The 13369-nt window shown below is 48.6% G+C and overlaps 1 protein-coding gene across 1 annotated transcript in view; it reads left to right on the forward strand.

Moving 5' to 3' along the window:
• Nucleotides 1–4731, forward strand: part of GARS1 (glycyl-tRNA synthetase 1) — a 29913-nt gene extending 25182 nt beyond the window's left edge. The window contains exons 15-17 of the mRNA XM_082046852.1: nt 1039–1132; nt 2700–2890; nt 4378–4731. Coding sequence (XP_081902978.1) covers nt 1039–1132; nt 2700–2890; nt 4378–4503 — 411 coding nt within the window. The 3' untranslated portion in view covers nt 4504–4731. The remainder of the gene's footprint in view (nt 1–1038; nt 1133–2699; nt 2891–4377) is intronic.
• The last annotated feature ends 8638 nt before the right edge of the window (nt 4732–13369 follow it).

Below are 13369 nucleotides of genomic sequence, written 5' to 3' on the forward strand. Positions count from 1 at the left end.
GAGCCAGCACTGGGCCCTTGTGGCCAGGAAGGCCAATGGTACCTGGGGTGGATTAGAAGGGGGTGGTCAGTAGGTCAGAGAGGTTCTCCTGCCCCTCTACTCTGCCCTGGGGAGACCACACCTGGAATATTGTGTCCAGTTGTGGCCCCTCAGTTCCAGCAGGACAGGGAACTGCTGGAGAGGGTCCAGCGCAGGGCAACAAAGATGCTGAAGGGAGTGGAGCATCTCCCGTGTGAGGAAAGGCTGAGGGAGCTGGGGCTCTGGAGCTGGAGAAGAGGAGACTGAGGGGTGACCTCATTAATGTTTACAGATATATAAAGGGTGAGTGTCAGGAGGATGGAGCCAGGCTCTTCTCGGTGACAACCAATGATAGGACAAGGGGCAATGGGTACAAACTGGAACACAAAAGGTTCCACTTAAATTTGACAAGAAACTTCTTCTCAGTGAGGGTGGCAGAGCCTGGCCCAGGCTGCCCAGGGGGGTTGTGGAGTCTCCTTCTCTGCAGACATTCCAACCCGCCTGGACACCTTCCTGTGTAACCTCATCTGGGTGTTCCTGCTCCATGGGGGGATTGCACTGGATGAGCTTTCCAGGTCCCTTCCAATCCCTGACGTTCTGGGATTCTGTGATTCTCTTCTTTCTAGTACATCACTTCTATACCCTTACAGGCCTTGCTAGTTGCCTGGAAAGATTTTTTTTTTCCCCCTTTTGGAACATTTTTCTTTTCTGAGGGTGTCTCTGGAGGGTTCTGAAAACCTTTGAGCTGCACACACTCCATGTGCGTGCAGAGTCTCTGTGGGAATCAAACAGGGAGCGAGATGATTGTGAGAACTCTTCCCTTTGGACTGTACCTAATACTGAATCTTCTGGAAAAACCCCCTACCCTTCTTTTCTGCAATTCAAATGAGGTTCTTTTTCATCAGGAAGGGCTCTGGTAGACCTCTTTTGGTGGGAGGTAATATGTGGCTGTCAGGAGGGAAGAATCTGGCCTAACCATTAAACTTGTATTTATTTGTGTTCTTTTCTTTTCCCCCTTAGTATTTCAGCTTCCCAGCTGTTGTGGCACCGTTCAAGTGCTCCGTCCTTCCGCTAAGCCAGAATCAGGAATTCATGCCTTTTGTCAAGGAATTGTGTAAGTGTATTAAGCACTGAGGGTCCGATGGGGATGTGCACTGGGAGGAAAGGTTTCTTCCTCGGTGCTATAGGGAGAAAATAGCATTAGGATCACCTGGCTCTCATGTGCAGAGACAGAGCCGTCAAACCAGAACAGCTGAGTTGGTTGGTATCAGGCAGCTTTGGGTACCTATCAAACTCTTCAGTCTAGCCTCAAAAAAACAACTCCCTGCCCTTCCTAGTGTTGGTTCAGGGATGGTCCTGCTGGAAAGCAGCTCTGCAGAGAAAGAATTGCGAGTTCTGGTTGACAACAGGTTGACCATGAGCCAGCGATGTGCCCTTGTAGCCAAGAAAGCCAACGGCATTAAGTAGAGTGTGACCAGTAGGTCGAGGGAGGTTGTTCCTCCCCCTCTGCTCTGCCTTGGTGAGGCCACATCTGGAGTTCTGTGTCCAGTTTTGGGCTCCCCAGTTTACCAAGGACAAGGAATTACTGGAGAGAGACCAGCAGAGGCTACAAAGATGCTGAGGGGTCTGGGGCATCTTTCTTATGAGGAGAGACTGAGAGAGCTGGGGCTGTTCAGCTGGAGAAGAGAAGCTGAGAGGGGATCTCATCAGTGTTTATAAATATCTCCAGGGTGGGTGTCAAGAGGATGGACCAGACTCTGTTCAGTGGTGCCCAATGACAGGATGAGGGGCAACGGGCACAGACTGAAACACAGGAGATTCCATCTGAACATGAGGAGAAACTTCTTTCCTTTGAGGTGCCAGAGCCTGGACCAGGCTGCCCAGAGAGGCTGTGGAGTCTCCTTCTCTGGAGACATTCTAACCCACCTGGACACCTTCCTGTGTGATCTGCTCTGGTGACCCTGCTTGAGCAGGTGGGTTGGACTGGATGATCTCCAGAGGTCCCTTCCCACCCCAACCACTCTGTGATTCTTTAAAAGATGTTTTTTTTTTTTCCTTGTGTCAAGAAGAAATCTTTCCCACTGCTTGGGAGAAGCTGCCAGAAGCAGTGCTTCATTTACTGTTTGTTTTTATTTAAATTCTTTTCTTGGCTTTTGTTGGCCAGCTAATTTAGTAAATCAGTCCCAGAGCTGCTGAGTCTCCAAGCACACTGTCAAAATGCCCACTGGTACCATCTGAAAGTGAGCACATGAAGGATAGGAGCGCAGGCTGTGTGTCAGACAGCACCTTTTCTGTCAGCGTCAGTTCTGCTCAGGACCTCGCCTCCCCGTGCTGGACATGCCCCTGCACACGTGTAAGGCAGCGTGTTCTTGAGGTGAAGCAGAACTGTGGGTCTGCAGTGACAGGTTGAAGAAGTTGGTGACTTTGCTCTTTGGGTGAGATTCAAGTGATGCAATGTGGACAGCTGTGAGAGTAGCTATACCTGTGGGGTGGGTTTGAGCCTGGAGTCTTGGCAAGGGCTGAAACCTTGTGAAAATTAACATGATGGTCAGTGATGCTCCTTGAAACCACGACGCGTGGTCCATCATTCAGGCAGCGCTGTGGGAGGCCTCTGCTGGGATCATGTTGCCTGCTGAGGATGCAGCGAGTCCTGGTGACCCCCTCTTCCCTGCTTCTTGCAGCTGAAGCCCTCACCAGGAACGGCATCTCTCACAAGGTGGATGATTCCTCCGGATCCATCGGCCGGCGCTACGCCAGGACTGACGAGATCGGCGTGGCCTTCGGCATCACCATCGACTTCGACACCGTTAACCGGACGCCTCACACGGCCACCCTGAGAGACCGCGACTCCATGCGCCAGATCCGAGCCGAGGTAAAGGGCGGGCAGGGGGGTTTGGTGCTGACAGAGCCCAGATTGTTTCTGATGGGCTGGGAAAGAGCGTTACCTGCTATTTCTGATCCAGCAACGACTCTGATCTGCGCGGGAGCTGCCTCCAGCTCTCGTAGGCAATTTAGCTATTCTGAGAAACCCCCAGGGGAGGGATAGCGGTCAAACAGAAGGTGCTGGCACTGCTGCTCAAGTAAGGAGAGGCTTTTGTTTTCCTGGGGTACAGCAGAGGTGTTACTTTACTTGAAAGCCACGCCGTGTGCTGATTGCACTGCTCTTTAGAGTGCCTCTTCCTGAGTGAAGGCTGCTGTGTAAATGCATTTGCTGGGTTGCGTCTGGCTTTCTGAATCCACAGGCACCACAAGGCAGAATATCCCTGCCTAGCAGCAAGGCTCTGTAGAGGGATCTGGACCAGCTGGATCGTTGGGCTGAGGCCAATTGTATGAGGTTTAACAAGGCCAAGTGCTGGGTCCTGCGCTGGGGTCACAACAACCCCATGAACGCTGCAGGATCGGGGAAGAGCGGCTGGAAAGTGCCTGGGGGAAGGGATCTGGGGGTGTTGATTGAGAGTGGCTGAACATGAGCCAGTGTGTGCCCAGGTGGCCAAAAAGGCCAACAGCATCCTGGCTTGTGTCAGGAACAGTGTGGCCAGCAAGACCAGGGCAGTGACCGTCCCCTGTACTGGGCACTGGTGAGGCCAGACTTTGAATCCTGGGGGCAGTTTTGGGCCCCTCACGCCAAGAAAGGCCTTGAGGTGCTGGAGCGAGTTGAGAGAAGGGAACGGAGCTGGGGAAGGGTCTGGAGCACAAGTGTGATGGGAGCGGCTGAGGGACCTGGGGGGTTCAGCTGGAGAACAGGAGCTGAGGGGAGACCTTCTGATCTCTGAACTGCCTGAAAGGAGCTTGGAGCATGGAGGGGGTTGGTCTCTTCTCCCAGGTAACAAGTGACAGGATGAGAGGAAATGGCCTCAAGTTGCACCAGGGGAGGTTTAGCTTCCGTATTAGGAAAAATTTCTTCCTGGAAGGGGTTGTCAGACATTGGAACAGGCTGCCCAGGGCAGTGGTGGAGTCACCATCCCTGGAGGGCTTTAAAAGACATGTAAATGAGGTTCTCAGAGACATGGTTTAGTGCCAGTGTTGGGTTAATGGTTGGACTGTATGATCTTGAAGGTCTTTTCCAACCAAAATGATTCTACAACACCACCAGGACTGAACCTTGCTGTGATCCACCACAGCAACAGCTGGATTTCCCTCATGGTGGATAACTGAGCAGTCTGCCAAGATGACACAGGCTGTGATTTAAGATATCCTCCTAATTAATGTTTTTCTTCCTCCCCAAAAATGAGCTTGCAGGGAGGTATCTTGCACCTGTTTTGTTGCTGATGTAAAAATTACTCATATTCCCCAAGTAACCAACAGAGCAACCAGATTCTGCTGACTTTGTGTTTCATGTCATTGTGACTTTGCCTGCAGATCTCTGAACTTCCTGCCATCATCCGTGACCTGGCGAACGGTTATCTAACCTGGGCTGACGTCGAGGCGAAATATCCACAATTTGAGGGACAAGAGACTGGCAAAAAGGACACAATAGAGGAATAAAGAAAAGGACCTGAAGTTAAAATCCCATCAAATGTCCACTTTTTACTGTTCATGTTAATATGAAATAAACTTATCATGTATTATTCAAAACTGCATTGTTTGTGCACACAGGGACTGTTTGTTCATTTTTTTTTCTCTCCTCAATTGCTGCCTGAATTTAACTTTAAAAACTGAAATAACTGCAGTCCAAGTTGAAGGTGTTGCGAATAAAACCACCATTATATATGCCTGCTTCTCCGCCTTCATGCAGCCTTGTGCTTTCTTCAGAAATTTTGGTTCGTTAGTTTATTTTTCCCCCTCCTCCTTATGGCTGTGGGTGTTACAGCAGGAGAACAGAGAGGGTGGAAAATCCCATTCCGGTTTGTGTTCTTGCTTGGCAGGGTTGGTTTGCTGGGCTGAGGGCACGAGGAGCACGGAGAGCAGGGGGCACTGTTGCTTTTTCGTGCAATATCAAGACTGAAACCCAAGGCTGCCCTAAGCAGGTGGGAGAAGATCCAGGTACCTTCTGACTTCTCCAGGTGCTGGAGAAATCCAAACCCACATAGAATGTCACCAGTGTTCGGGAGCATTAAACCTGCCTGACCTGGACCGGTCAAGAGAAGTCTCGCACCCATTAGTTTGGTGCAAAAGTAATCACAGTTTTGGACTATAAATTTTAAATCATTATAACTGGGTTCAAATACATCTTTATTAGTCAAAACAGGAACTGTTACAATCAACACAGTTTGCCAAGGAGAAAAAGAAGTTTGTTTATTCCCATAGTGTAAAAATCCGTGCGTTGGGATTTGACGAACCCTTGGAAAGCATTTTCTTCATCCTGCTGTTTTTCCCTTCAAAAAGCTGTCGAGATGCTTGAAGAACTGGCAGTCGGTTGGTGAGAGGTCAGGTGAACATGGCAGATGAAGCAAAACTTCGTCACCCAATTCGTTCCACTTCTGAGCTATGGGTTGTGCGACGTGGTCGGGCATTGTGGAGAAGAACCGAGTCCTTTCTGTTGACCGGTGCCGGCTGCAGTTGTTGCAGTTTTGGTGCATCTCATCGATAACTAAATTGGAAGGATTGACCCCGCTTTTCTTCAGCCCTGGTGTAAATAAAGCATCTGCCACCGCTGGCACCGTCGGCTGCAGCTGCATAAACCTCCTCTGAGATGCTTTAGCTGCGTTAGAGCCTTGCGTAAGCAGTTAGTTCCTAAAATAATAAAAATAATCCATAGTGTAGCTGGCTCCTATCACATTTGCAAATCTCAGGAACAATCATGGACTCACCTGAACAAATAACTGTTTGGGCTGCCAGCTCCCTTATCTCTCCCTGTCACGTTGTCCCACCCTCCTGCATTGTGTGTACCCAGCACAACAAGCCACCTCACACCCTCAAGCCTCCTGATGTGATTAACTGTGGCATCTTTAATAAAACCTGCAGCAATATTTCCTTCTAAAGCAGAGTGAATATTTCCTTTCCCCCTCCTCCTTTATTTTACAAAATTCCATTTTTATTTCATTGTATAATTAATCAGGCACTGGAGCATATGACAGCTCTGCTTAAATTTAGTTCTCACTGCTTCTAGGTAGCCTTGACAGATACGGTTGGCTGGTCAAACACAGAGTTCAATTTGTCGGAAAAAAAACAACACCGAAATTGCCAAACTGGATCAGACCTTTACTCCATCAAGGAGAACATCTTGTCTTCAATGTCAGTGAGCATCAGGCACTTCAGAGGGTGAGAGGTGCACTGGGTGCGGGAGGAGAACACAACACTGAAACACAACTTGTCCAAAGGGTGAGATGTTCCTAAGCCTTGTGGTTGTCTGCCATGGGAGGTGGGTTGTGTCCAGCACATGAAGGACACACGTAGAATATTTTGGGTTGGAAGTGACCTCCAAAGCTCATCCAGTGCCACCCCTGCCATGAGCAGGGACATCTTCACCAGCTCAGGTTGCTCAGAGCCCCGTCCAGCCTGGCCTGGGATGTCTCCAGGGATGGTTCATCCACCACCTCTCTGGCCAACCTGGGCCAGGCTCTCACCACCCTCAGTGTCAAAAATTTCTTCCTCATGTCTGGCTTGAATCTCCCCTCCTTTAGTTTAAAACTATCACCCCTTGTCCTGTCCAGCAGACTGTTTAGTTTCATTTTGCTGGGCTTGGTTGCATGAATACATCCTGGTGGTGACAGCTGGCGTGCAGGTACCACTTTCAGTTGTCCTCTTCCTCTTCAAACTGCGTCCTTGAGTGAAACTGGCAGTTTTTTGGGTCTCCCTGGAAGGGGCTGATGGACAGAGGTGCCTGACCTGGAGCAGGGTGAACACACCAGGGTGTTTCTTTGACCTGGGGATGCTCCAGGTACCTGCAACGTGGAAGCTGTGGAGATGCGTGCCCTGGATCCCACCATCGTCTTTTGAGCAGTGGCTGGAAACGCAGGTCAGCTCCTCTTTGTCCACCTCCCTGCTGCTCTATGTGCTTGAAAGAGGTAATTAAACACCTCCACGCTGCCAGCAAACACAAGTGCTATTTCCTTAATATAAGAACAGATAAAAGTGTGCAGCCATGAGTGAGAAGCCGTCACTCAGGAACTAATTAGCAAGTTGTGTCTCCACTTCATTGCTTGGCCTTCAAAGGATGCAGGTAAGCCCCGCGTGTCGTTTGCAGTTTAAAACCTTGTTATTTAAAATACAAACAAGCCTTGGAACCAACTGCACTATGTTAAATCCCTTCAGGTGGAGACCTGACCAACGCGAGCTACAACTGAGGTGCTCCCACCATTGCTGAGGGCCAGAGGTGGAACAGGCTGCCCAGGGACATGGTGGGGTCACCATCCTTGGAGAGGTTTAAAAGATGCAGAGATGAGTCTCCTAGGGACATGGTTTAGTGCTAGAGTTAGATTATGGTTGGGCTCGATGATTCTGAGGGTCTCTTCCAACCAAAATGATTCTATGATTTTGGAGGAGGTGGAATCCGGAGTGCTGCAGACAGATGCTGATGGTGGCTGCCCCAGCCCTGCCTGGTGCCCCTGGGCAGCTGAGCTGCTCCTCCCCTTCTTATTTCACAGCTGCTGTCACTATGAGATGTACCAAGGTGAAAATGCATGTTCTTGTCCTGACTACTATGCACGTGATTTGTAAGAAAGGTGCTTTGCTGCCCAGGGAGGTTGTGGAGTCTCCTTCTCTGCAGACATTCCAACCCGCCTGGACACCTTCCTGTGTAACCTCATCTGGGTGTTCCTGCTCCATGGGGGGATTGCACTGGATGAGCTTTTGAGGTCCCTTCAATCCCTGACATTCTGTGATTCTGTGAACCGATAAAAAAGGCTGGGATATGTCTGAGGACATAATTAAAAGTTTTAGGGGAGTCCTCACCAGGACGGTGCAGATTTTACCTGCTGCTCCAGCGATGCAAAGCAGTGATTTGCTGGGGTTTGACAGTGTCTGTGCAGATTCCTGACCACTGGGAGCTGCACCCATCACCTGGTGTCTACCAAGCAACCACGTGCTGGGGCTCTGACCAGCACTCGATCACGCAGTGATCTTCAAACTCCTCAAAGCAAACTGCAAACCATCACTCGGAAGGGATTGTCTAAATGCCATTTTGCTTCAATCCACCCGGAGAGGGCTCTGCCTTTTGTTTGCTGATGCTCAGAGCTGCTGGGAGCTGAGCAGGGTGCACCCTTCAGCACCCGCTTCCCAGAAGAGGGTGCTGTCAGGCCGAAAATAGCGAGTGCAAGAAGGTCTTTAGACATTGAAACTGTGTGTTTTATTTTTAACTCTTCTGCTTTTGCTGCAGCCCTGGGCCTCTAAAGCTCTTTGTTAATTCAGTGGCTGAAAATGCTGTTGCAATGTGGATTTTAATGCGGGACGACAATCGTAAGAAAGTCTTAGAAATGTAATTGATAGTTGTTCTTCAGGGGAGCGCATGTCTGGGGTGTAAGAGTGAAGTTTGGATCCCCCCGCCATGAGGTTATGGAGCTGGGGGGATCCATCTGATTAAACGTAATTATTTACAGCACAGATGGTTGTAACCTCCTCAGCATCCCTGTGATCGGGAGTCTGGAGCACTTTAGTCTCAATCTTAAGTGGGTATTCCGGGCATCACAAAACCACCAGTTTTGCTCCGTTGATGGACAGGGATGCCGGGGAGGGGAGCACAGACAACACTGCCTGTGTGAGCGTTGCCCAGCCTATGCATTGCTAAAATCCCCCTGATTTTTACCAAAAAAAAAAAGCTGAAGATGACAGGCTTGTCTTAACAAAGACAGATCCAACAGATGTACTTTGGAAATTCAGCTTAAACCTTTTTGATTCCTATCTTTGCTGTGACCTGCAATTCACCTTCTGCGCCAGATCGGCAAAGTTTATTATTTATAAGCGGGGGCTGCTGAACCTCAATCTAACTCCGCATGGCTCTGCAACACTGATTTCCATGTTCTACCGAGGGCTGATCACGTAACACTCCACTTTCTGCTGTAATCTGCGGCTGTGTCCCCTGCAAGGGGATGGGAGAACATCGCTCATTCGTTTCGTAAAGCTACGAAAAATGAAAAGCACTGGCAAAGCCAATTGGTCTTTCTATTTAATATCTCAGCGCACATGGGCCGGACTCCAGCTCTGAATTTAGACAGTATTAAGAGTCATCCCCACTTTTAGGAAGTGTGTGAAGAAGGGCAGTAGAAGAGAAAGGTTCATTTTCTCTTCTAATATAAGAACTGGTGAATAATAAAACTGGCAGGTGACAGCTTCAAAATAGCTACTGCGGGGAAAGCTCACGGTGTGTTTGTACTGTTCTTCCTCGCTGTGCTTTGCACCTTGTGGTGGTCATTGCTTGGTCTGGGAAGACTTGGAGGTGTGGGAAGAATCACAGTCAGTTCTTTTCCCAGCGGTCAGCACACAAATCAACCCACAGAAGCTAAATCCATCCACGCCAACCTTTAACTGATCCAGTGCTAAGGGCAGCGCTTGGGCCAATTGCTCTGTAATCGGGTTAAACAGGCGCTGCTTCAGATCAGGCCTCTACGTCTTCATTTATAAACTGATGAGAAATACAGCTGTTTTACAGCAAGAAAAGCAAGAAACCCTCAGTGCGTATTCCCCAAAACACAAAGCAAAGAAAGCTTGCCGGGGATTTTCCTTTTCAGTTTTCAATTTGGGAACAGCGCAAAGCTCTGCTCTTTCTTCAAAGGCTTCACATCAGTGAAAGGGGTATTTGTATGAGACGTGATGTTACAGCAACTGAACAGGAGCCCAAGAATAAGGATTCCTGATCCTCTCCCAGGTAAATAATTCCATATTTCTGAGGTTTGGTTTCCTCTGTTGTTAGGCAGCAATAGCAGCAGTGTTCGGTTTTTGAGTTGGTTGTACTGGTGGATATTTGCTACCCTCTCACTAACTCCAGCAGGTCCTGGCTGAGGTCCCATGCCAATTCACGCTTATCCAGAAGGCAATTCCCAATTGCATAATCCTCAAAAGTTGTAAAAAATGAGCAGAGGTCTCATTCCTCTCTTTTGCTGACTGTTCCTGCTCTAATCAGGAGCCCCTTGGTAATTTTCCAAATCCTGCAACCCCATTTGCAAAAATATAATGATGAAAATCCCATTATTGAATTCTCTGCCTCTTGGGGGAAATCAGATATTAAATAATAAATATATATTATATCCTCCAGCCCAAACCCTGCTGGTCACTAATACCTACAGATTAATTGTACTAATCCAGTGTGATCAAGGGTAGACGGTTGGCTACTTGGCACTATTTTGGTCCCTTGCTTATGAAACTCCATCTCTGTGTTTGAAAGAAAAGTCTTTACATAACCGTAATCACTCAGATAAGAAAAGGACTAAACTGTCCTGAAACATTTTATCTTCTGCACAGATGCTGCCTATGAATTTTGACTTGATTAAATAACACAGCAGCACAACATTTTGCTCTGAATAGCAAATGCAAGGGGGAAGGAGCAAGTTTGCTCTCTCGACTGGCTGTTTGGTGTGAACAGAAATGGGGATTGATGGAGGCTGGAGGATCCAGCAACTCACCTGGTCGGTGAGAATTGCTCGGAAAGTAGCTCAGGGACACAGGAAAGAAATATCCTGTTGTGTCAGTGAAAGGTCTGTGATACACACCTGGCTCGGAGAGGTCCCCAAATGTGTAGCACAGGTGCCATCACAAACCACAAAGCAAAATTAAGATCTGTGGAAAACCACAGGAGGGCAACTGGAGCACCTGGGCACCAGCATCTTAGCTGAGTGCACCAGCAGAGGATTTGTTCAAGTGTTTTGTATCTTTTCCACCATCTCTACTTCTTGCTTGTTAAAAGGGGTCTTCTCATGTCCCGAGAAGCACGGCATTGGGCTGGAGACGTGTGGCTTTAGGATGCTCATGCAAGGTGTGAACATGAACAAGACCTTGTCCTTGTTTCCTGCCCTGCTGGTCATTCCCCATTGATGAGCTCCTGTTTGTAAAGTTACAATCACCAGCAAACAGTAACGATCTGAGCAGGAGACAACCGGGATGCACCAGGTGCTTCGAGACAACTTTTCTCATCAGTCACGGTTTTCACCTGTATTTTGCCTCTGTGAATGACTGATTTTTGCACACTCACATCAAGATGAGTGAGGATCTTCCATGTGCTTTTCCAAATGCTTTTCCAGAGAACTGGAAAGTTAAGTCCTTTCTCAGTGATTCCTACAGCGAAACCTCAGTCTCACATAATCCCTTGTTCAGATCTGTCATGATGCTGATGTTGGTGTCCTGGTCCCAGGTGGATGCTTCCACCCCAAGCTGTCACCTCTTCCACCTCCATCCCATTTGGGATAACTTGAATCCAACAGCTTTTTTTAGTACAGCTATTTTATTAGAAAAATAAAGGCAAACCATCTGCAAAACAGAGGAAATACAGAAAAAGTGTAGGGGAAAGAGGTGAATTCCGTAGCTGAAGCATCCTATGCGGAAAAGTGTGCCACCTCTCTGGACAACCTGTTAAAGAATCATAAACCAGTTTGTGTTAGAGTCATCAGTTCATCATGCACTCACCAAAACCATAAACACCATAGAATCACAGAATGTCCTGGGTTGGAAGGGACCCACAAGGATCATGGAGTCCAACTGCTGTCCCTGCACAGGACACCCCACAGTTCACACCATGTGTCTGAGGGTGCTGTCCAGTCTCTTCTTGAACACTGTCAGGCTTGGGGCCGTGACACCTCCCTGGGAGCCTGTTCCAGTGTCCAGCACCCTCTGGGTGAAGAACCTTTTCCTGATGTCCAACCTAAACCTCCCCTGGCACATCTTCCTGCCATTCCCTGGGTTCTGTTGTTGGTCACTAAAGAGAAGAGCTCAGTCCTGCCCCTCCTCCTCCCCTTGTGAGGAGCTGGAGCCGCCATGAGCTCTCCCCTCAGTCTCCTCTTCTCCAGCCTGAACAAACCAAGTGACTTCAGCCGCTCCTCATACGGCTTCCCCTCCAAACCCTTCACCAACTTTGTGTTCCTCCTCTGGACACTCTCCAGTAGCTTTATCTCCTTTTTACCCTGTGTCCCCAGCCCTGCACACAGTGAATGCTCCAGGTGCAGAGCAGAGCGGGACAATCCCCTCCCTGCCCGGCTGGCCATTCCAGGACACAGGTCCCTCTTGGCTCGAGGGACACTCTTGGCTCATGTTCAACTTGCCATTGACCAGAACCATCCTCAGGAAAATAAAAAAAAACCCAAAAAGTTATTAGAACCCTGTTTTGAAACCTTGGAAAAAGCAGCTCCAGTTTTCCTTGACCTTTTGGGTAGGAAGTTTTGGGCCCTGCAATACCGGCTGAAGAAGCGTGTGCCCTTGACTATGCACAATGCACCACAGCTCACCTGGGCAGCAAAAAGCCTCTTAGTTATTTCTGTCTGCTGAACCCAAGGCCAACACTTTGAGAAATGACTAGGAACAACTAGTTTACAAGGCTGCTTAGCTTGTAGCTGACAATAGCATAGAATCATAGAATATTTGGGGTTGGAAAGGGACCTTCAAAGGTCATCTAGTCCACCCCCCCTGCAATGACCAGGGACATCTTCAGCCAGATCAGGTTGCTCAGAGACCCACCCAGTGTGGTCTTGAAATGTTTGGTTTCCTATTTAAAGTCCATTTCTCTGCAAAGTGAGCTCACATCAATGCTCTTTCCAGCTCTCCTGCAGGAACTGTTTTTCTGCTCTGCAGACATGTCTAAAGGCCGGTGAACTTCAGCACAAGTACGATGACGGATTTTTCTTGCATGACTTCAAAACCCTGTTACTCTCCTAGTAGAAATTGTCCTCTATGTTCAGACCCTCACTGTTCAGCCTGTTTCATTCCTCAGAGGCCAACACACATGTAGAAATGAGAACAGTCTGAATCTTATTCAACTTGCAAAGCATCTTATCCTGTTCTTCAGATGATGAAGAAGGGTAAGGTCTTGTGACTTGGTAGGGAAGGTTCTCCAGATCTCTGCTTCCCACTTGTACTTTTGCGGTGACTTGGAGGAAGTCAATGTCTTTGAAACTGCAGCTCCCCAGGGAAGAGGCCAGACTGAAGCAGAGGAGACAGAAATCTTGGAGCAGAAAAAAACAGTGAGCTATCCTTTTAGGAAGGACAGCAATGGGCTGTAATCGCCTCCCGTGCAATTAGATGGGGGCACTGTCTCCAAGCATGCCTTGGAGTTCAGCTTGATAACCTGGTCCCATGTGCTGCTACCTGGTTGCATCACTTTGGCCCTGGATGGGATCAGGGGTAGCTAAGTGTGGTGGTAAGTAAATACTCATTCCTCAGGAAGGCTGCTAGTAGAAAGTGAACAGATAAAGCATGTGTGATACTGAGTGTCCTGTTGCTCAGTTTTCAGCCTGGTCTTTTTCCTCTCCTCACTCTCCATCTGTGGGGACAC

Source organism: Streptopelia decaocto, assembly GCF_964273445.1.
Source record: "Streptopelia decaocto genome assembly, chromosome: 2".
Classification (NCBI taxonomy): domain Eukaryota; kingdom Metazoa; phylum Chordata; class Aves; order Columbiformes; family Columbidae; genus Streptopelia; species Streptopelia decaocto.